The 23,567-nt window shown below is 41.2% G+C and overlaps 1 protein-coding gene across 2 annotated transcripts; it reads right to left on the bottom strand.

Moving 5' to 3' along the window:
• Positions 1-583: 583 nt before the first annotated feature.
• Positions 584-23,567, bottom strand: ret (ret proto-oncogene receptor tyrosine kinase). 2 transcript variants are annotated; one of them, XM_031284167.2, is made up of 20 exons: positions 23,171-23,566; positions 10,539-10,784; positions 9,969-10,259; positions 8,943-9,181; positions 8,641-8,836; positions 8,359-8,558; positions 7,337-7,619; positions 6,869-7,000; positions 6,331-6,441; positions 6,134-6,247; positions 5,751-5,995; positions 5,507-5,654; positions 5,285-5,392; positions 4,990-5,204; positions 4,478-4,600; positions 4,321-4,391; positions 3,966-4,103; positions 3,735-3,834; positions 2,476-2,623; positions 584-1,569 (listed from the first exon to the last, which is right to left on the bottom strand). In XM_031284167.2, the coding sequence occupies exons 1-20, from the start codon at positions 23,232-23,234 to the stop codon at positions 1,412-1,414; spliced, it is 3,330 nt and encodes a 1,109-aa protein (XP_031140027.1). In that variant the 5' UTR covers positions 23,235-23,566; the 3' UTR covers positions 584-1,411. The 2 variants fall into 2 exon arrangements, with proteins under 2 accessions (XP_031140027.1, XP_035848393.1); XM_035992500.1 differs by having other exon boundaries at positions 584-2,623; positions 23,171-23,567.

The following is a 23,567-nucleotide window of genomic DNA, read 5'->3' as shown; positions in this document are numbered from 1 at the left end:
GAATCCTACATCCTAGATCCAATATATCCTCCTATGCCTACGTGAGATAGCTTTATGCAAAACTTTATCTCAAGTTTTACAGTATGTTAAATCTATAGACTGTATGGTTATAACCGATAAAGTAAACAGGCTTTTGGATGTTATGCTGAAGTTACACTGAAACACAAATCTCAGAAAAACTAAAAAACCTTTATCAGCTTTTCAAAATACATGTTTGCTTACAGCCAAAACAGAGCAGAGCTGAGACTCAGCTGAGTGGCGATTTAAAAAAAAAAAAAGGCACACGCTTGCATCATTCTGAGACATTGAACATATTTACACATTAAATGGCTTCTGTGGACAAATGCTTCCCAAATATTTAATAATGATTTAGGCCAAATCATGTCTGGAGGTGTCTGAAAATGCAACTTATGTTTTGGTGGTTCATATATGAAAATATATATATATATATATATATATATATATATATATATATATATATATATGAACCACCAAAACATAAGTTGCATTTTGATATTGATATTTAAATAATCAGTAAACAGAAGCTTACTATCTATTTTTAAAGACATAAGGGGAATAGACATTTTGCACATTTTCAACGTTTATTAATAATTGGAACGTAATCAAATAATAACATAACAATGATAACACTCATTAGTTTACATAATCATACATTTTCCACAAAGATTGCCATTACAGTGAATCAAAAAGTGAACTGTAGTCTGACACGGGACATGGTCACAATCTACATTAAGTCTCAAGTCCTTACACTAGAGTAGCACTCACTAGTTGATATCTTTCATGTAAAATACAAAAACAAGAACAAAAGCAAGAAAACTGTTCACTGGTCATGTCTGTGTTACTTTTCTTTGGCAAGAACAGCTTTGAAACATCTTGTGGGAGAATCACAAAATGGGTCTTTGACATTTTGAGGAGCACAACCCTCTAAAGTAGAAACTTTACATTTTCAGAACAAATTCAGCATTTTTGCTTTTGTCCACTCAATCCCAGCTGTCTACAGCAGGTGATGGTAAAGACGTCCCCTTTAATTCCTGGGCTGGAACAAGATCTTCACAGTCGCACATTAATAATTAGAGGCTATTGTAGAAGCGGCACAGGCACTTAAAAGACATTGACACTGGCATACAATCTGGTACAATAGTCATGCAGTGATACAACTTGGCCAACATGACCCGTGAGGTAATAATTAACATACTGACGAGCTGAATGAAGCGTGGTCTACAATGATCCTGCTGCTCTCACAGCAAAAAGACCCCAGTTTTTAAACGTTGAATACCCGTGCAACAGAAATAAAAGGGAACCAACTTTAGCATCAGATTGTATATGTACAGTCTTATAGAAATATACACATCTACCAATTAGTCATCTTTTCTACAATGTTGGTTTGTCTTTAGCTATCAAGCTTGTCCACAGCTTTTGCGGGTGAAGGCAAAGCCATCCAGTTTGCATAAACACTATCATTGGCATATCTTGTAAAGACTGGATTAGTGGCATCATGTCTGTTGAGCGGTACCGGGCTCTTCTCAGGCCAGTTCGGGTATGACATGCCTAAAAATGAGAACATATCATTTTTCTGCACTCAGTGAAAGATAAACAGCGTGCAGACAGTATGGCTTTCAAATCAAACTCTGCAGTGCCTGTCTCTGATTTGACTCTGAGTTGTAAAGTGATGGCTTTGTATATGGTATATAAAGTGAAATATCATATCATGTATTATTTATTAAGTTTTTTTGTAATGTATTAAAGCTATAATGTTGCTCATGCCCCTATATGTGACCTATGGCTGCCTTCCCGTAACTGTTCACAAATGCACATGGACAACAAGTAACTGGTCTAATGTGTTCTTTACTTTTAATAAACAACACCTGAGAGTTACGTTTAAAAGCCTTACTGTTTCTCTGTTCAGCATTGTGAAATCATCATAGATCAGTAGCTAATATACATGAGAAAGTCAGCAAATGTAAGACAATCTGGAATTTTAAAAAAACACAGTGAGTGATTGATTCAGCAAGGACCTGTTTCAAATGTTACACACTGTCTTCCCAATGCAAACGAATAATGAAATGATGACAATGGAAATGTGATGGAGTGGAAAAAAATGGACTATCTACAAGTGAAATGCAGACAAGGCATGAATATGAGCAGTGCCATTTAAATTAGAATGAAGTGTATATTCAATATTTACAAATGTAGCATTTTTGGTCAGCATTCATGTACATTAGAAGCAGGTCCTAGTAAAACAACAAAAAGTCAAGACACAAGATCTTTTTTTTTCACTGAGCCTCTCATTTACGATGAAATGGGAGATATGTCAGCATTAATCAGCAGAAAGGCATGCCTAGATCACAGTCACGCACACTTGACTACGGAAAAGCCAATCACAACTTGCCAAAAAAGAGAGCTTGTGTTGTGTGTCCTGTTTCTAAAATCTAGTAAATGCATGGGAGATTCTACCATAGAGCTTGTTTTCAATCCATGTTGAGGGGAGGGTTCGAGGGAGAGGGGCGTTATTACAGTCCACTAGTGGCGTGTCCTCTTCAGAGAGGGCGTCGTCGTACAGCAGGGCGTCGGCAGGCGTGGACGCCGCCAGGTCCAGGTAATCCTGACAAGAGCAGATGAAGGTGTGATTAGGCTGATTACTGAGGCGAGGAGTCACAGCACGCTAAAGGCTGAGTATGCGAATGCTAAAGGTCACACACACACACACACATGCAAGGCAGTGAAGTCTACTGACAAGATAAAAGGGAAATGTATGCAAAATTGTTAAAATAATTTACATTATCAAGAATAGACAGAACCACTGAAATAGTCAAAGTTCATTTTTACTTGTGAACATAACAAGGAGACAGTTACAGTACTCACAGCATGAGTACAGAAGCGACCTAATGAAAAGCTCTCTACGGCCACTTTTTATAATACCAAGTGAAATGCAATGCAATCATGATACAGAGTTTGATGTCGTCAGTTGTTATCTGGTAAGAGACGATGTCGTCTCTCTTATCTAGTCAGGGAGCGCCTGTTCTTTCCTCGGCATCACACCGCGCTCAGACAAGGACACGCAATGGCTCCATGTTATCTTGTTTAGAGTACTCAATATAATATTATTCTATGCAAACAGTTTAATAATAACAAGAGAAAAAGTATGTAAATCAAAATGTTTCTGACAAAAATACATTCTACTCATTACATCAAGTGACATGTCCACTACCTCTTTTTGATATCAGGAAAAAAATAGCCTGCTGTATTCTTGGATGTCTGCATTCCCTTGTCCTTAAATGCTCTATATTTAAAATCACTTCAGCAGCAGGAGCCTGACTGGTATGCTCTGTGATTACGCTGGCCAAGGCCACATTTTCGGATTGCTCTTCAAACACTAATTATGGTACCTCAAGCATTTGGGAAGAGTGAAAGATCATACAGTGAAGCAGCGTTACACAGCATGTGTGTATATGACTATAATCAGCAGGCCAGCAATACATGATTTCCACACAAAATGATATACTGCTTATTTTGGGCCAGCTGCAAATCCAAATGGATTCGAAAGCTAAAAAACTAACTTCTGACTGCCAAATCCCAATGATGTATTACTAAAGTTTTGTCAAGAATTGCGCCAGTAATGCATGGAAAGAGGCTGATTAATAGCTTCCCACCACTTCTTTCCTGTGGAAGAATATCAATAACTTATTATAATGTATTGTATAGCTTCACCATACCCGACTTTTCACCATCATCTTTTCCAGTTCTTTGCTGATGTCTGAGAATGTCTGCCTCTTGTCTGGTTCTTGTTTCCAGCACCGAAGCATGAGGTTATACCTGCAGAGGAAAAAGGTTTTACAGTGGTTGAGAATAAGTGTTATTTAATCTTCCCAACAGTCATTTTCCATGTCTTAATGTGGTGAAGGGGAGTTATTGAGGTGCTGTAAGAGTAGCAGGGTGGAGCTCACATTTCCTCCGAGCAGTTCTCTGGTCTCTCCATCCTGTAGCCAGTCTTAAGCAGGTTAAAGAGGCGTTCAGGAGCGATACCTGGGTATGGATTTCCTCCCAGTGTCACTATCTCCCACAACAGCACACCGAAGGACCAGCTGAAAGAAAACACAGGAGAATATTTCAATGGATAGAGAATGGAATCATTTGCGTAATTGCTTAAAGCAATATTTCAACATTTTGGGAAATACCCATATTTGCTTTATTGCCAAGAGTTGGATAAGAAGATCGACACCACATCTGTCAAATCTTTCATCCAACTCTGGCATGGCCAACATGACATAACTACTTCCTTTAAATGATGATTGTACTCACACGTCACTTTGTGTTGTGTAAATGTGATCAAACAAGGACTCTATTGCCATCCATTTAACAGGTATACGGCCCTGGAAAACAGAGAAAGACCTTATTAGTTTGTTTTATTTTTATTTAAAAGATTGTCAATACATCGAAAATGAGCACTTCTCTTTACCTTGCTCCTCTTAACATAGGAGTCTTCTTCATACACATCTCTGGAGAGGCCAAAGTCTGAGATCTTCATCTTTCGTCCTTCAGCTACGAGGACATTTCGTGCCGCAAGGTCCCTGTGAACAAGCTGTCGGACCAAAATGCCTTTCAGTGCTTACGCAACCAAACAACATTTCAACCGCTTACAGTACACACACTTAAAGTGGCTTTAGCTCTTCCACTTTAACTGAAATTTAAGCTACACGTCAACTGACATTTCAGCTACATTCATTTTTTTTTGAATTTTCAACTGACACACTAACTCCTTTTTATGCTTGAACTTCAACTGAATCTTCAAACCCTTTCAGCAGCATTTCAACTGATTTCAACTTCCCTTCAGTATTTACACTTAAATTGACATTTCAACCTTCTTCAGCCCTTATACTCAAACTAAAACAGCTTTTGGCCTGAAACTGTTTCAGTATTTCAACTATTTCAGTTTATTTATTTATCAGTTTTCTCCAGTTTGTCAAATACCTTCATTTCGGCCAGGTATTGCATGCCTCTGGAGATCTGCCATGCAAAAGAGATCAGGTCACCCATGGTTAGCGCCCTGTCGTCTGGGTTCTCCAGGTAGCTGGAGTTTCTGTTGGTGTCCCTGCCCATGTAGCTGGGGCCAACTTTCCGACTCTCGCGTAGGAAGTTGCGGAGCGAACCAAACTTGGCATACTCCACGATCAGATACAGTGGACCTATTCAGAGAAAAGCAGCACTTAAAGTCAATGTGCAACACACATGCCCTGAGAGAAGAGAGCAGGAGACGAGGTCTTACCGTCCTGGCTGCATGCTCCATACATCTTTATGACGTGCGGATGGTTGACTTGCTTCAGTAAAGTGAATTCTGACAGCAGGTCACGCAGCTCACTATGGGAGGCGTTTTCTGTCAGGGAGGAAAGGAAGGCATTGTAATGATCAAACCATTAATCTCTTCAGACATTCACTTCTCATATATCACCATTACTTCCTTGTCTGGTCTCTGGCTGGCTTGTCTTACCTTTAAGCATTTTCACAGCCACAGTGGTGTAACCAGCTTTTCCTTTCAGCCGGAATGCTGTTGCCTTGACAACTTTCCCAAACTCTCCTTCTCCTAAAGTCTTGCCAAGTACAAGGTTTTTACGAGGAAACTCCCACTTAGGATCCTCCTGTTGAAAAAACATATGAATACTTTGAAAATTCTTAATCGGTTCAACATGGTTTACTAAAGACATGTATGTCACAGGCCGAAAGAAGCAGCTTACAGGTATTTTAAAGGTCTCGGTCTCGATGGATTCCTGCGAGCCGCGGCGTAAGTTGTTACCAGGGAAGCTGATGGGGTAAGCCTGAGCTGGTCGGCGGAAAGTCATCTCAGCAGAGGCAATTGGGGGTTTAGGCGAGTTCTTGTGGTACCGGTGGATGAAGAATGAGGACAGGAGGATGGAGACGATGAAGGAGAGAAGCAGAGCCGTGGCAATGATGGTCTTGCACATGTCGTCACATATCGCCTCTGTTGGAGAGTACGTGATACTGTCATTTGTCAAGAAAGTACATGTAGCAATCCATTTACTGAATAGTGAATTAGGACCTCTTGAAGACAGTATTTCACTTTATTATCGACAGTTTTGTGTGATTTATGACAACTCACCCTCAATATCTTCCTTCTCACAGAAGCATCTCTCAGAGTAGCAGTAGCAGGTTCCATAGCCAGCCTGGATCCCGTTCCTCAAGCCTCGTTCATGACCTCCAGTAACAGTTTCCTCTGCACAGACAATAAGTCAGAATGCTCTTATTTACAGATTCAGATGTGCGTTACATCTTCAAATGTGTGCATGTGTTTCTTACTTGTACAGTCTTGAGGACATATTGATGTATCTTTGCTTTCAACTGCATCGCAAAAACTATCTGGACATGTCCGCAGGTCAGGGGAGCAGGTCGAGTAATTTTCAGATATTCCTGGAACGTAAACACAAAAGATAGAAAAAACTTAAGAGGGAAACAAACGTTGAAGTTTGGCTAGCACGGTTTGATGTTAGAGTGAATTTAAGTCATCATAATCATAATCAGTCAACAATCAATCATAAGCAGCTGAAAGAACACAGTGGTGGCCCTCTTTAGCCATCATACAGTGTTTATCAAAATTAAGACCACATTTTCCATGATTCTGACAGGACAGGATGTTACTGGGAACGATACACATGCTGGTTCCATTACCACCACTGAGGAAAACATGTTCTCAGTGAAGACCATCACATTTGGCTCTAGTTAAAAAACACTTAGGTCTGGATATATGGACATGATTCAATGATGTTAAAATGTTATACAATTACAAAAAAACACAACTATTTGTTTATTATAAGTGGTCATTAAAAAAAATAAGTACCTTTCTCAGAGCCTTGCCTCCACTGGCATCTCCCTGTTGTGGCTCCGAGGCCTCGGACAGACTCACAGTCTCCTCGCCGTCTGTTTTCTGCACAGGACAGGAACTGCTGGCTCTCCTGACTGGCCTTTTTTGCTACGTACAACAAGTGCCAAAAAACACACACATTAAAATATCTTTAAAAGACATGTGGGAGAAGGGAAAACTGTTGACAAGAGTCTGCACATGTGTGCCTGCGGTGGTGTTGAATTAGTTAGGAAGTGAAACACAAACTGTGTCCTAAATAGCAGCAAGTGATCACTGTATCTAGAGAAAACCGAGCTAATGAGGACAATCTTCTTCCAAACATGAGCATGCTGTGTGCAATGTAGATTAAAGATAAGCACAGACTACATTATGATGTGAAGATTAAACCCTTTCTTTTTAAAACCTCATGATATGTAAAGTGGACCCTGGCTGTTACAGTCTCACCTTCACCATCTAGTATGATGTGGAGCTGCGTGCTGGCCTCTAGCTGTGAGTTCTCCTCCTGGGCTACAACAAGGTACTGCAGGTCCTGGCACTCGGGCCTGCGCAGCGCCTCCGAATCGTTCACATAGAGCAGTCCCCACATCTCATCCGGGGCCTGGGTGATGCCTACGGCTGCATAACAGGACTGCACATCAGCAGACATGTTCTTATCTGGCACCTCGAGCCGGTATGTGACCCTGAAGCCATCGAACTGCTGGCAGTTTTCCACACAGACTCTGCCCACCTGAGGTGAATGGGACAAAATATTTGAAAGACAGTAAATCATTTATGTGGAAGGTCGGCAATGTAAACACATTTATGGGTTGCTGTATTACAGAAATACAGATTTTTTTATTTATTTTTATTGAGCCAGCAGGTGGCAGCCTGAGAGAGGGGGGAAGACATGCAGGAAAACCATCACAGGTCGGACTTGAACCTTGAACCTTCTGCGTCGAGGAATAAACCTCTGCATATGTGCGCCCGCTCTCCCAACTGAGCTAACCGGCCACTGTTCAACACTTTTTAAGTTGTTAAATTGGCTATGGTGTCTATATAGTGAATAGAATTAACATTGTATAATATTTCAGAGTTAAATCTTATTACGGGATAGAAATATTGCAGCATCAACACTTTAAAGCATTTTGCACTTCTGACCACTTCAGTCACATCAAGACAGGTACTGGACTGTAACTTATTTCTGTTCTGGACAGAAATTATTAACATGCTTAGAGGTTTTTACCCTCGAGTCACTTCTGCTTCCCAGCACAATTATTTTTAGCATCTTTCAGCACTGAGGCTTTGTTTGAGCTCCTCAGGTGACATCTTTATCATCTTCAAACATGTTGATGGGATGCCTACAGCTGTGGCTCATCCAGTAGAAAGCTTTAGATGTGAGTTCCTAAAAACTTAAAAACATGTCTACCTATGGCGAGAGAGCGAAAAACAAAGAGTTATAGATTTGTACAGTGGGTAGCCATGAGTACCTGAGCGTAAACAGAAGCTCTGCGTGTCAATGTGTACATGTGCGTGATATTGGCGAAGCGGATGTGGACGGGTAAGATGGTGACGTTGAAGTGCAGCAACACTGTTCCCTCTAGACCGGGGTAGGTGGTGTCGTTGACCAGGTAGTCCAGCTGCAGGGTGCGATTCTCGGTCACATACAGGTTCTTCTTCAGGACAAGCTCTAAAATCAAGGGGGAAATGTAGATTAAAAACGACACTGTTCATAAAAGCAGATGATTTGCAGTAGTCCCCGGGTTACTTACGGTAGTCGTGAACGGTCTCTCGAATTCCTCCAAGAGTAGCTTTCTTTTCACTGAAGGTGCCTTTTATGTCAAATGTTTCCTTTATCCATGGCTCATTATTGAGCAAGGTCCCCACATACTTATTGTGACTCTGGTCTATGGGGTAGATGGGGGTTAAATCCCTGTCAAAGACGAACAAAGCACCAAAAGAGCCACCCTGGGGGGGAAAAAGGGAGACATTTGTAAAGAAGATCAAATCGTCCAACATTGTCTATAAAACCAAATCAAAACTGATCCCATCTGTGTCTCATCAGTCTTCTCACCTTTGTCCGATTGAAGCTGATAATAATATCTGCTGTGTCTGTTCCATTCACGTAGGGTGCGTTATCGTCCTCATCGTTGACATAAACATCCAGTGAAGTTTCCACCTTGGTGATCAGCGTTTCTGTCTGGACTGTGCAAACCAGCAGGAGTCGGTAGCATTCGCTCTCCTCGCGGTCCAACGGAGCCGTCACCACCAGCTCTGTGGTGTTCCCATTTACAGCAAATGGTGCTGGGGTATCTGCAGGCAAGAGGAGCAACCAAAAGCAGGTGTGTATGTGTCAGAAATGGTATGGGCATGATTTAGAGCAAGACTTTTCATTTTTGCCAAACAGTTGCCACTGTGGTTACAGGTAACAGTAATGGAATGATAGCATTTAACTATGGGCTACGGACAAAACCCTCTGTATTTAATTAAAGCTACATTGTGTAAGAATTTCTCCCATCTAGCGGTGAAATTGTAAATGACAACCTTGTGAATATTACTTTCTAGCCTCTCCCATTCCGAGCGCATTTTAATTCCTACGGTGGCCAAACCCGAAATTAGCTCTCTCCATCGTTTACATGCAGCTGTTCTAGCCACTCCAATATTAACTTTGGTCTTGTTGCTTTGCCTGTCGCGTTGTCATTTTAATTCTCTTTTTCGCTTCCCCGGCGAGTAATCTCCCCCTTGCATTCGTCACGGTGCCACTGAGTGTAAGAGGGCGAAATGTGGAGGTATGTCCCTCTTTGGCTAATGTATTTTAAAGATGGAGGCGCTACATGGCTGCCATCATTCGAGCAAGTCGCTCGTATGTATTGTGCATGATTCTTAATGGCAGATTCTACGCTTACGAGCACATATTTGTGAAAGAACAAAGTTTTTTTTTTGTTGCTAAGAATCAACTCCAAAAATTACATTACATTACAATGTAGGTTTACGCAATGGTGCCTTTTATTACTTATGATTTTAACTTTTCATTTGTAAGAGGAAGGATGTGTCATTTCTTCTTGCAAATGTTACAAAGTCTCTCTTTACTGTGGCTAACCTGATTGCACATTGTAAGAGATGGTGTAGTTGGGGCAGACGTTGAGTCTGGTGAGACGTCGGAGTTGCCGTAGGGCCCCTGGGAACCTGTTCTCCATGATGTGGGGGTTGGAGGTGTCTCTGTGCGGGAAGCATAGTTCCTTCATGTCCGTCTGAGCACACTGAGGCATCGTGGCGTTGACAAAGTCCAGTGTGAGCCGAGGGGAGTTTCTGATGCACTGGGACCTCTTGGTGAAGTTGGGTAACACAATGGCATGCAGGAACAGCTTCTTCACCGACCACGAGTGTTGATCTGATGAGACGCACAGCCAAAACAAAAACAAGCAGTGTTTTAATCTCAGACAGTGCTCTTTTTGATGACTAAGCTTCTTTTTTTTTTTTCTTCTTTTTTTTGTTGCCTGTATGCAATTACATTATCATCCCGAGGGCAGAGACCTGCACACAGAGCCAAAGCAGTATTAGTATGCAAAGAGCATAAACCTCAAGAGCCTAATTTACTCTCATGTGTAGGGGACACCTGGCACTGAGAGGAGACTATACACTACCATTAAAAGGCTCGCATGCAACTCACACAGCAAGGCGAAGTCACTCTCCTCCAGGGTTTTGTTCAGAGACAGTATTCCTGTGTTGACGTCCATGTTGAACCAGGAGCTGTAGACTGGGCGTCTGATAGAGCTCGTCCAGCACAGGTAGAAATGCGGCCGCTCAGAGTCGCTGTCCAGCATGGCGTGGACCTGGAGGATCGGCGTCCCCGCCTGCTGGCCAACATACACCGTCTCAATGTACTCATTCTGAGGGAAGTACAGCCCTGTCGCTCCTGCAAAAAGAAGACATAACCAGATGTTAAAAAACAAGGCAGCAATGAATCACAGGGGGATTATATTCCCTTCAAGGAAATCATTGTGATAACTGAAAATAAGGCCTGACAGTAGCCTACTGCTGAGACCTCTTATTACAGAGCAGTTATCAGACATCTCTTTCTGGATATTTAACTGTGGGGACAATACCCACTGACAATGCTTTCTTGGCCACTGAATGGAAATTAACACATACATGGAATATGACAGGTTCTGTTTTTTTCCCATCCACTCATATGTCTTTCATCTGTCCCGTTAGCGGAAATTGAAAGGAGGGCTCAAATGACACTTATGCAGCTCTTTTAATAAATTCCTCATACGGTCAATAACATGTGGTTTCCGATTCTCCTTGTGTTCACCTTGAGAAGTTTAATTACAAGGGATAACGTGATATGGAGGAGAAATGAATCATTACCTGCCAGAGGGGAGTGTGGGGTGTGTGCATGTGTGTGGAGGAAATCCATAAAGAGCTAAAGCAGGCTGTGTGTTTGACAGGAAAATGGAGATGTGAGTGTTCCTCCTGTAATTATATCCCTGTTGTGTTCCTCTTTGACGACGGTAGGCGACCATTTAGGAAACGCACTAATGTCATTAGCAGACAGCGAAACTGGATTTTCTATTTCTGTTGGCGCAGTTCAGGCCTCGGCTCTGGTTTCAGACATTGATTTAATTTTGCGGGGGTTGGATGACAGGAGGCCGAGCTGATGGATAAAATGTGGTCCGTCCTTCCTGAAGGAAGGAGATACACTCATTCACTTACTAAAAGTGTTCCTGATACAAATACAAACAGCAGGCCACTTGTTTGTTAATCCTGCTGGGATGGTGGGAGTCAGTTTCATGCTCAGATTTTAGGGATGATTTTCCATTTGCTAAATTTACCACAGCCAGATTAGAACCATTCATGCTCAAAAAAAAATTCTAGAGGGCTTATTTGGCATATTTATTTATTTGTAAGTTTATTTTATTAGGACAATGCACATTAATCAACATTTCTGTAAATGCACCAGTGTTAGCCAGTTGGCTAATTTTCAACTGTAGTCCTAGTTACTAAGCATGCATGTCTTCATGGTGGGAAGAAACCAGAGCACCCGGAGGAAACCCACGCAAACACAGGGAGAACATGCAAACTCCACACAGAAAGGCACAGAACGACCTGGATTCGAACCCAGAACCTTCTTGCTGTGAAGTAAAAGTGCTAACCACTGAGCCACCATGCTGCCTTCATTCATTCTCATATAGATCTGATAGATGCCACCCAAAATGGTGCTGCTGTCAAAAATCCCAACTACTCACTACACATTTTTTTTCATATGGATTTGTTATTTTTTTGTGTTCAAGACACAACTAGTACAATGATGAAAGGGAGCAACATCATAACATATTTTTAACAATATACTCAATAAGACAATTTAGAGGCAAAAATTATTGGCAAGGCTTAATAAAAACATGAAAACATTGATACAACAAAACTAAATAATGCAAATGATCGTTCGCATTCTTTCATAAACAGCAGGCACTGGAATAGGTCATTCATGTTATGTCTCATTAACTATTATTTCTGAGGGACACTATTTTGGACCCACAATAAAAAGGAGATTACTTCAATTGGCTATGTTTGTTTCCTGAGTTGCCTAAAACAGGATATCATTTTCAGTCAATTTGGGATGTTATCAAGCTGTAGATTTCAAACCAGACCAAATGATCATGAAAAGATTATCTAAAGTTTCCTCTTAAGTGAAACAACATTTATTCAATGATGCACTTTCAATGACGCTGATACATTGTTGCCTGATGAATGGCCAATTTGGGCTCAAAACATCATACTTTTTCTAACATAATACAATAGTACAGTATTGCAAAACCCTGGGAGGCAGAAACAAAATGGTTCAACATGGATGGATGGCCTTACTATAGTAGTACAAGATGGTATAGCACACAGTAAATAAATAACTCAGTAAAAAAATGGTTGGTTTGGATGGTTTTATGTGAGGAAATATAGAAAGAAAAAAATCATGTAATCTGATCTGTACTTCAAATGGCCTACAGAGGGAGCCATTATCTCACTGACACATGCCCTACAAGAGTGGAGAACTGCAGCTCAATCAGTATCAAAATACATTACTAGACTAAATGCCTGTATTAATTTGCTAATATGCTAGGATCCTGGATTCATTTGTATCTTTAACACAAACTAGGAAATACTTCCTACAGCCCTTGGATAAATACAGACAATTAATTGAATTACCGATATCTTACACATGACACTGTCATGAATCAAGCAGAGCAGATGACAACAGCTCTACAAATAAAACTAGAGGGTTCAACGTGTTAACCAGTGGGAGCTGAACGCATTTATGAATGCTGGTCTTGGCTCAAAGCCACGGTGGCTGGACCCCATGCAACACAATTTGCTTATATCATTCAAAATTCAATTTCTTTCCAGGACTGAAGCCAACAGAAAGAAAGCAGTTTATATCAAAACTAATTAATTGAATGGATCAAGCAGGCCTCGCTTAGCAAATGGCATCTTTGGTCTGTGAAGCCGAAAGCATGACTCATTACCGTCCCTAAATGATGCACAAGAATGACGGATATACAGATAGTAATGACATTTCACCTCTGATGACTATGCATGGCTAATGACTTTCAAAATAAAAGATGCAATGCAGGTTTTTCTTTAATTCTCTGTCGTGGGAACATTGACAAATATTATTTTCAGATTTGGACATATACAGGGACAATAAGCTGTTTTTGGAACAGCCTTGACCTCCCATAACTCAAAGTGTGTAAACATTAGCATCATAAGCAGACCTTTTACAGCCTTCAAACACCTATAAAACTGACGCTAAGCTGCCATATACAGTGTCATTTCTTCAAAAGCCGGAGTAAGTAATTTTGCAAACCAAGCCAGCGTTTGAACAGGAGGACTATTGTAGCAATCCGTGTTTACAATAGATATCATGTACTGCTGAGTGGATCCTGAACTTGAACTCGTACGTCGCTTGTCTGGTGAAAAACAACAACAATGGAAAAGCCTTTCACTCGTCTATACACGTATGCCTTTGATGATGGCAGTTTCCATAAGTTAATTATGGCCTGTGTCACTTCTGTCTCATATTTTAACTGGAGAAGGACAAAAAGGACACAAGCTCATCACAAAATCTGAAACCATGTGCTCAGTCAGCCACACTAGGACTGGTCAGAGCTGATTGGGTGGGACGCCCTCTCCGTCGTCCCAGACAAAGACAGGAACTCAATTAGCTCAATGCGTGCTTCGGCTGATAGATTTACCAGCTATGAGCTCATGTGCTAGACTAACCCACAGGCTCTACCTCTGTGAATGTTCCTCTAAGTCTCAATAAAACAAAACGTTAGATCTCCCACCCAGACGTCCTCACTGAGCATCCTTGTCATCAGCATTGCAGATCTGGAAAACGGTATGATTCATCCGGCTGCACAATTAATCACAATTTTATTGAAATCGCAATATGGACTAGTGCAATATCCATTATTTGTTAAAAGGCAAACAATGTGTCAAACCATTTTGAATTAAGTATTGTGGTGCTGCTGAGATGTCCCATCCTACAGACTAAAGAAAAAAGTCTTTGTTTGGTGTAGATTCTCGCAAAAATCACACTATAATCATTTTTTAAAATTTTATATTTTTCAATGAGAACAACGACCAAAAAATGATCATTCCCTCCAATATCGTAAATCATATCGCAATCACAATATCAGTCAAAATAATTGCAATTAGATATTTTCCTCATATCGTGCAGCCCTAATTCATTCCCTCACTAATCTTGTCCGTAGACTGGAGCTCCTGCGGTGAGAGCTCAGCCTGGTGCCCTTTCTCTTCCCAATGTCAACGTGTGTTGCATCTGTGCCTGCTAACGACCCATTGGAAAGGCTGTGTATCTAGCAGCAGACCAATCAATAACCGTACTAATCAACAGTGATGCTGATTGTTTTCCACTGATGAGACAGACGGGGAGAAAGGCTGATGGCTACATGTGTGCAATCATCTCCACTGCACATAATATGGACCCACTTGTTTAGCTGCATGGCCACAGAAATATTACATCTACTGCACGGGTTTCATTTCACAGCCTCAATAAAGTCCATCGATATTCACATTTTCAAATAATCCATCACCTGTTACAAAGTAGCTGTAGCCAGCAGCATTAAGGAGCATTCACCCAGTTGTTTCACAGTGATATAAATACAATAAATATGACAATCACTCTGATTACTCTGCTTCCAAAGATGTAACAGTTATGGGAATGGTTCTCTTAAAGGAATTCAATTAACTAAAAAGCTGCACATTGAGCTATAATTCCACTTATGAAAGCTATTATTGATCATCATGTTTGGAAATCTCTCCCTCTTAGTTTCCTGTGCCAGTATGCTATGCGTGATTGCTTCGTCATATCACTCTGGATCCAGAACCTGGATTTAATATAGTCCTGATTGTGATGCTTTTAATCTCAAAACAATAAGGCATAATAAGGAAAGAAAGTCATTTCCTGTTATGATGACACAGTCATCAAACTTTTCATCGGAGTAATACGATATCTGATCCCAGTTTGGAGGAGGTAGTCAGGCTCCAGGTAGATTACTCAGTTTACCGTGATGCATACCGTAACATAATAATCAATTAGCCTACACCATAATGTAATCCAATTAGCCCTCAGAGAATACAAGAGCCGAGATCCAATGAACCATGTTCATCAGTCATCAAGAAATCTAATAGAACATCTCCTCAGGGGTTAGCTGCAAGTACAAATTCAGTTTAAGAATTCCTGTGGGAGTGACAGCGGCATCAAATATTGAACACGTGGCACATCATAGAGCTCCAGACTGAGTTTGACGCAGTAGTTATTAGACTGCTTTGAAAAAGATCTATATCCTCATCACAGCGGTCAGATTCACTGACGTGTGCACAGAAGTAGGCAGACATAGCTGCCTTTAGCAAATATACCGTAAAGTCATTTTTATCTGCATAAATAGTTAATTGCCGCAGGTTTGAGGAAGGTTTCAGCTTACTAGATGACTGATATTGAGAATCAAAAGAGTTCCAATGCTCACTTTTTTATCTTTATATGCAATTATTGCACTAAACTGCCTTGCACTATATTTATATTTAAATCTTAAATCTCAGACCATACTGTTTGTACTATTCCTTCCGTCTCTACAATTGTCAATTGTTATTGTATATTTCTTGTAAATTTGTAAATTCTATTGTTTTGTTATACTGTATACTTGACAGTATTTTTTTCTTTTATATTTCTTACTGTCCTTTCTGTTTTTATTCTTTATATGTTAAGTGAGTATTGTACTTTGAGAGCAAAGGTTAACCGGAGTCAAATTCCTTGTGTGTTCACGCAAACCTGGCCAATAAAGCTGATTCTGATTCTGATATTTGCTCCTACTAAATGCATCCAGATAAAGATAATCTGTCCAACCATTGCCAAGAGAAACAGACCCTTCACAACTAAACAGGAAAGAGTCTACAGTCATGCTAGCTGCTCTGTGTGGCTGTACTCACGCACAGCTGTGCTTTGTGCGAAATGCTAACATCAGTAACAATATGCTCACATGCTCATGAGGACAATGCTAACACTGTGATATTTAGCAGGTTTCATGTTTGCCATGTTCACCATCATAGCTTAGATCCTCAGGGATCAGTCCTGGGTCCCCTCCTCTTCTCTCTGTACACAAACTCTCTCGGGTCTGTCATTCAGTCGCACGGCTTTTCTTATCACAGCTACGCAGATGACACCCAACTAATTCTCTCTTTCCTGAGTCTGAAACTCAGGTAGCAGCACGTATCTCGGCCTGTCTGACTGACATCTCTTCTTGGATGTCTACACACCATCTGAAACTCAACCTCGACAAGACTGAGCTCCTTTTCCTTCCAGGGAAGGGCTCTCCTACCCAAGACCTGACTATAACAATTGACAACTCTATAGTAGTCCCCACCAAGACTGCTAGAAACCTGGGTGTAACACTTGCCGACCAACTCTCCTTCACTGCTAACATTGCTGCAACCACCCGATCGTGTAGATACATGCTGCATAACATCAGAAGGATACGTCCCCTTCTAACGCAGAAGGCGGCTCTGGTTCTGGTTCAGGCTCTAGTCATCTCACGTCTAGACTACTGCAACTCCCTCCTGATTGTGCCATCCAACCCCTGCAGCTCTTCAGAATGCAGCGGCTCGACTTGTCTTCAACCTCCCCAAGTTCTCTCACACTACACCGCTCCTCCGCTCTCTTCACTGGTTGCCAATTGCGGCCCGCATCCGCTTCAAGACACTAGTACTTATGTACAGGGCCACGAACGGATCAGCACCCGCTTACATCCAGGACATGGTCAAACCATATACCCCAACCCGCCCACTTCGTTCTGCATCAGCCAAACTGCTGGCTGCCCCCTCACAGCGAGGGAGAACTAATCACTCAACGAAATCCCGACTGTTCACTGTCCTGGCTCCCAAATGGTGGAACGAGGTCCCCATCGATATCAGGATGGCCGAAAGCCTACACATCTTCCGCCGAAGGCTAAAAACGCATCTCTTCCGACTACACCTCGGATAAAAAAAAATTAAAAAAAAATTCTTGAACTTGCACTTTCGAACCTGCACTTTCATTTGTCTCTTTGTAGCTTTGCCTATTTAAAGCTACTGTATTTGCACTTACTACTTGTGGTCTGGAGTTTGAACCTTCACAGTTGAAAGCACTTAATTGTAAGTCGCTTTGGATAAAAGCGTCAGCTAAATGACATGTAATGTAATGTAAAGAGTGTTTGCTAATTAGCACTAAACAAAAAGTGCAGCTGTCATAGTACTGTCATTAGTTTTGCAGGTATTTGGTTACATAGATTGACTGATTGATTGATTCTGGAGATCATGACTGTCTGTAGAATGTTTCAGGGCAATCCACACAATAGTTGTTGACAGACACATCAACAGAGCAATGTTCCCTTAACCCTAACCCTAACCCCTTAACCAAGATGATCAGTATTACTGCAGCAATGAATACAAGGTGACATACAGGGGCGTAGCACAAAATTGTGGGCCTTGTAGAAAGGCATTTTCTATTGGCCCCTCCCTGCATCCACAGCTATTCATTCTGGCATCTTTTTGGGCCCTCCTCACATGAGGGCCCTGGGTACTCAGTCCCCTTTTCCCCTCCAGTCCGACGCCCCTGGTGACATATCCAAAATATAAAATACAACCCAGGGTGGGGGGTATGTGGGCTGAGGGAACATAGGGCCTAATTTGGGGGGAAATCCTTGAGGGAAAATAGGGCTAAAGGAAAATAGGGCCTACTTTTGATGGGGGGATAATTTAATAGAAATGAGGGAACATAGGGCTGTGGCAGACCCCCCCTCCCCCCCAGGGATACGCCGCTAGCATGGCTAAAAGCAGACATGCATACCTTACACATATTGCATATTAAACTTTTTTGTTGTTGTATCAAGAGGTCAGTCATGCTAAGGAAATAAACACTTTCAATAATCCAATGAATTAAATATAAAATGTAATAATTGTGGGGCTCCATTTCCACATTACACTTTAACAGTACTATTAGTGGCATTTTTAAATCTTCACCACTTTAAATCTGAGATATCATGCAGTACCGAAACTAAAAAGAGCACTGTTGACATGACTACTGCTTGTTACATTGTGTGTCACCACATCAGGTTTACAGTGAATCTGATGGGTTACAGTATTGAAACAAAGGGAGGGACACTGCTTTACGGCGGAGAATGGAGGGCGCTGATCTTCCAGCACACATGGAGGTAAAGCTCTCAGAATTTCTGGCACTGGCAGGTGGTGGAAGGAGTGAAAGGCCGTTGGAAAAATGATTTCCAACATGTTTAACCACTTCAGTAAAGTGAAGGAGCACACAAATGGACACAGGGTGATGCCAGGGTGCAGCTGGCGGAGGAGTTGCACGCAGCAACATTCTCATTTTGAATAGCCTGGATAAACAGAAGTACATTTCCAGGATAAAGCCTAACATCCGGCACGTGATGTCAAGCTTCTCCCCACACTTTCCAAACAACAACAAACTAAAAATGTGGATAGTGCAACTACACAGGCCTGCTTGGTTCTTTCAGGGAATGATTGTAAAGATTTACAAATAATATATTTACGGCATTTATTATCTAACTGTTTTGGGACCGATTGGTGGGGATTGCTAAGGACAAAGTACAAAAAGGCGATACACTGGTAAGAGCAAATGATGTTTAACCTTGTATCCAGTTTTAAATAGCCATGTTACTCCATTGTGTGAACAGTTAAGTTTGTTTAATATTGTATGTGGCGTTTTCTTTTTTGTGGGGTGCAAATATTCTAACAAAACAAGTTCCTCCCTGAGACTATTTTGCAGAGCCACCGTTGCTGCGTCCGGAGCTTAGCACTGCTTGGTTTAAAGAAATGCAAACAACTCAAAACGTGTAGCCAGACTTTACTCCACAGCGCTGTGGAGATAGGTCTGGCAATGCGCGACTGAAGCAAGTTACACACCTTTAAAACAGCCCCAAAAAAAAGAACGTTCACCCACATCCAGTTCTGCAGTGTCACACGACCATGTGGAATCAAATGAGCTGAGCTCACTCTTTTGTTTCCTTCATTGTTGTAAATGATGGGTCAAACACAGCGTGCGCCGCTAGGCGACTGTAAAATAACTTGTCAAGGCCCATGTGAAACGAGAGGACTAAATGCCCCGAGGGCGGAATTTCAATCAATGTCTCCTTGTCCTTTCACCACAGCAAATTAGATTCTATCCATGCATGAGAGGGAAGTGTGACCCTGAACTGACTAGAGGATCAGGCAGAGAGCTTTGACAGGTAGGAGCACCATCCATGCAGCAGCAGCAACAGTCCAGAGTTAGACGTTGGGACTATGACTCTCAGCAATGGAAGTAATAATAAAGTGGGGTGGTGTCCCTCCATCAGACATGATATTTAAAAAAATAAATAAATAATGTTCCAGTTTGCCAAAAACTTAATGGGATGATGCGTTTTTGCCAACATTTTGGTCATTAAAAATTGAATGCGTTGGCAAAAGGAAGAGCTATTACTGAAATTCAAAATGTCAAACTTTGAAAGGCTGAAGCTGCTGCATCACTGGAGGGATTATGCAACCGTTCCAAGCATGTTTACTGCTGCTCATTATTCTTTTTTGATTTGCCTCTAAAAAAAATGTGAATCACTTTTTTTTGGGAAGCAGATTTTCTTAGCATTCATAGTTTAATTGTCCTTTCAGGAACTGGGAGGGGGAGAGTGAGATGGGTGGAGGGAAGCTAAGGCCAGATGTTGTATGCCACCATTTTTACAAAAATCAATGAACTAAACATCAAAAAATATATCCCCTGTGCTAGTACCACAGACAAGTACTCAAACGATTTATTGACAAAGAGAAGCAACACTCTTTACGCAATTCAATATAAAAGATAAAGTCTGCAGCAAACAACTTGTATCATGATGTTTTCCAATTATCCTAAAAGAGACTTACAGTAGTGACAGCAAGAGTAGAAAATTGGCTAGATTTATAATGCATCCATAGGCAGCAAAGGACAGAAGCTTTACTAAATCATATAATGTAATATAATGTAATAAGGAGCTTAATCAAATAGCAGCATGTATCAAATGAGATTTATTGGTCTGGTCCTTCTCAAAAGGAAACGATGCTGATGAAAATGATCATTCTAATGCAAGGAGAAGGAGGAACAGCTAAAGAGGCTGAAAAACATCCTGGATGGTGGGGTCATCACTGGAGATTACCGCTTGGTTAAGGTTTCAAAGGCCAAAGGGCAAAGCAGGGCCACAGCTACAGTAGCAAGGTCACGGTGGAAGATAAACCGATCAATGCTTTTACGTCTGTGGTTCTTCTTGGGGAAGTGATGGATTACACAGATGTCTCTGCTAAGAGGATTTGGTTAATTTCAGTAAAGGCTTTCACCAGGGTAAGGTACTATTGAGTCTCTATTATTTATTTATTTTTACCCCTGCAAAGTAACCAGTCCATAATTTCTTTAAACTAGTCTAAGTCATGTGATCTCATTAGCCTGCCTCCAGTTAAAAAAAACAAAGTAATTTCAAAAAGCTCTCTGAATGCACACCAAGCTTCCATATGCTTTTTCATAACATCAAAAGTTCAAATCGAAGCCATGACTGACCAGATGATTTCAGTGCCTTGGATCTTCTCAAACATGATTGCAAGAAAACATTTTTACATCCAAACTGGAACCAACTCCACGATAGTCTAACTACAAAAGTAAAGCAATAGGGTGTCCACTCTAATTTCTCTCTTGAACTGCTTTAGTCCTTCTACTTAACTCTACTCGTAGGCATTGGGGAAGCAGACACATTTAAAAATGCTGATTACTCTTATAGTGAGTGAGTGAAACTAATGGGTTACCTGGAACCTGGAACAGTGAAGATGGGAATTACCAAACACTAACTATCATGTTTTCTACCATCTTCTAACAAATTAAATGACATGTATGGTGATGAAAATTCACATAAGGGGTTATGTGATACAAAAAGATGAGGACTGACACATTTATAAAACTGATTTGGTGATGTAACAACTTATAAAGAAGTGTAGAGGAGGGAATGGTTATATTGTTAGTGACGTCAACAGTCAGAACATCCTCCAAAAGTTCAAAATCACCAGTTATATAGCAAAATTAATCTGTGTCATTTTGAGAGCAGTTAATGTCCGAAGAGCAATCCGAACGGTGTGTGCACTTATATAACAGGCGATATTTTCCTAAAGAAAACAAACAGCCAGTGTTTGCCTAGAGATAGGAGCAGCTGCTGCACACCTGCCTGCAGCTCGCTTCTTCTCCTCTCTGAACAAGTGTAGTCTTTTGTGGCAACAAACAGGCAGGTGAGGAGCGCCGTGCTTACCTAGAGTGTAGATTTCAGCACCCATTTAATTACCATCACGTCCTTGACATATGGAATCGAACTGGACCAACTGTGTTCATCTATAAATATCAGGCCTGCTTCAGTGACAATACATGCAGAACAAAGCAGAGCTGAGATGTAACTGGATGCAGTGGGTGATAGGAGCATCATATCTACTCTAAGTGTAAGGTGAGAATACATCTCTCAGCCCCTGAGTTACACTGTCTGTCACGATGAAAAATAAGCAGAGAGCATTACATATACTATATACTGTACGTGCACTGTGGCACCTTAAAATTTTCATTAATCATTTTAACAACACTGCAGGAAAGTGCTCCCTTGGGTGATTACGTAGGCCACTAGTTTAATAGTACTGTAAGCCCACTTTTTCAGGCATGAAATAGCACTGACCCATTCACATGGAAATTAACACCCTTTCCACATCTCAACTGCACTGAAAGACTGTGATGATAATCATACTTTTACACTCTACATCCCTGATGAAAAGCACTGATAGTGACCTCTGTTAAGTCCCAAAAAAAAATTCAGGAATCCCACACTATGGCCTATATTTGTCCAAGCATCACATTTGACATACTTGCCACGCACTGAGATTTCCACACTCCTGAGCTATGAGAGGCACTTTAAATATAGACGACATGGGAGGACAGTGTTGGTACAGTTGGGCTGTGGGATTGTGAATGGGATTATAATATTATGATATACGGCTGTATTCATTTGACTCCAGTGTGCCATACCATGCATAACAACAAGCGCACAATGCAAGTATCACTTTCTGCAGCATGAAACATTGTCGGCATAGTGTCCATGCCATGTCAGATACTTCTTGGAAAAGCCTTTAAAACTCACTCAGCTTCCAAAATGTTGCAATTTAGCAAAGCAACTTAGCTTTATACATGAGCAGCCAATTGTGTGTTTGCCAGTTGCCATCTAGACTTCAGGTCCACTGGCTCTGTTTGTACTGTAGCAGCTCAAACATCTTTCGTCTGTGTATTTATCTTCTAATCTGTCAGGTTTGGAAGGAATCATACAATTTGTGGATCTAAAGTGCATCCCAAACCAAACATATTTGACTTCATGTTGTGCTCATACCACAATTGCCTTTCTGACTGGATGGAGATGGAGAAGATGCTTTAAACAAAAACTGATGCTGTAAGATTAGCAGATAATGTCTCAAACAGGGCAGAGGACAAGAAAACACACTTTCAAATGTTCTTCTCTGGATTGACATTTAGACTAGACTATTTTTTTTTTTTTTATGAAATTATTACTATTGTTATTTTTCCCTATCTTTTTCCAAGTAAGCCACTTGTAAACATTAGTGCAACAGTAAAACTGTTTCCAACCTTATCTTGCCCTTTAGCAGAAGTATAACAACAAAACTGATGATGAACCTTACCTTCTAACAGCAGCAGCACCACCACAACGATGTTTCCCCGAGAGAAACCACAGCTTGACCCCATATTCGCGAACCATAAGTGAAAGTTTCTGAATGAAAATGAGATTCAAAAAAAGTTCCTTTGAGCGACGAATTCAAAAAAAAAAAAAAAAAAAAAAAGAAGAAGAAGAAGAAGCAAAGCGATAAAAGAAAACAAGGCGTTGTATAAACCAGTGTGTGTCCTGTGTGTGCGCGGCTCCGGTCTGGGAGATGAAGTCCTCAGTGTTCCATAGACGGGCTGCTGTGTGCGGCCGGCTCCAGTGACTGCTGCTGCTGGGCTGACTGACTGGCTGGCTGGGGGGAGGAGGCTCACTGCTTCACTACTCACTGCCCCGCTGCTTCCGCAGCAGCACGCAGC

Source organism: Sander lucioperca, chromosome 15 (assembly GCF_008315115.2).
Source record: "Sander lucioperca isolate FBNREF2018 chromosome 15, SLUC_FBN_1.2, whole genome shotgun sequence".
Classification (NCBI taxonomy): domain Eukaryota; kingdom Metazoa; phylum Chordata; class Actinopteri; order Perciformes; family Percidae; genus Sander; species Sander lucioperca.
The sequence above is the reverse complement of the archived record's forward strand: the minus strand, read 5'-3'. Positions and strand labels throughout refer to the sequence as shown.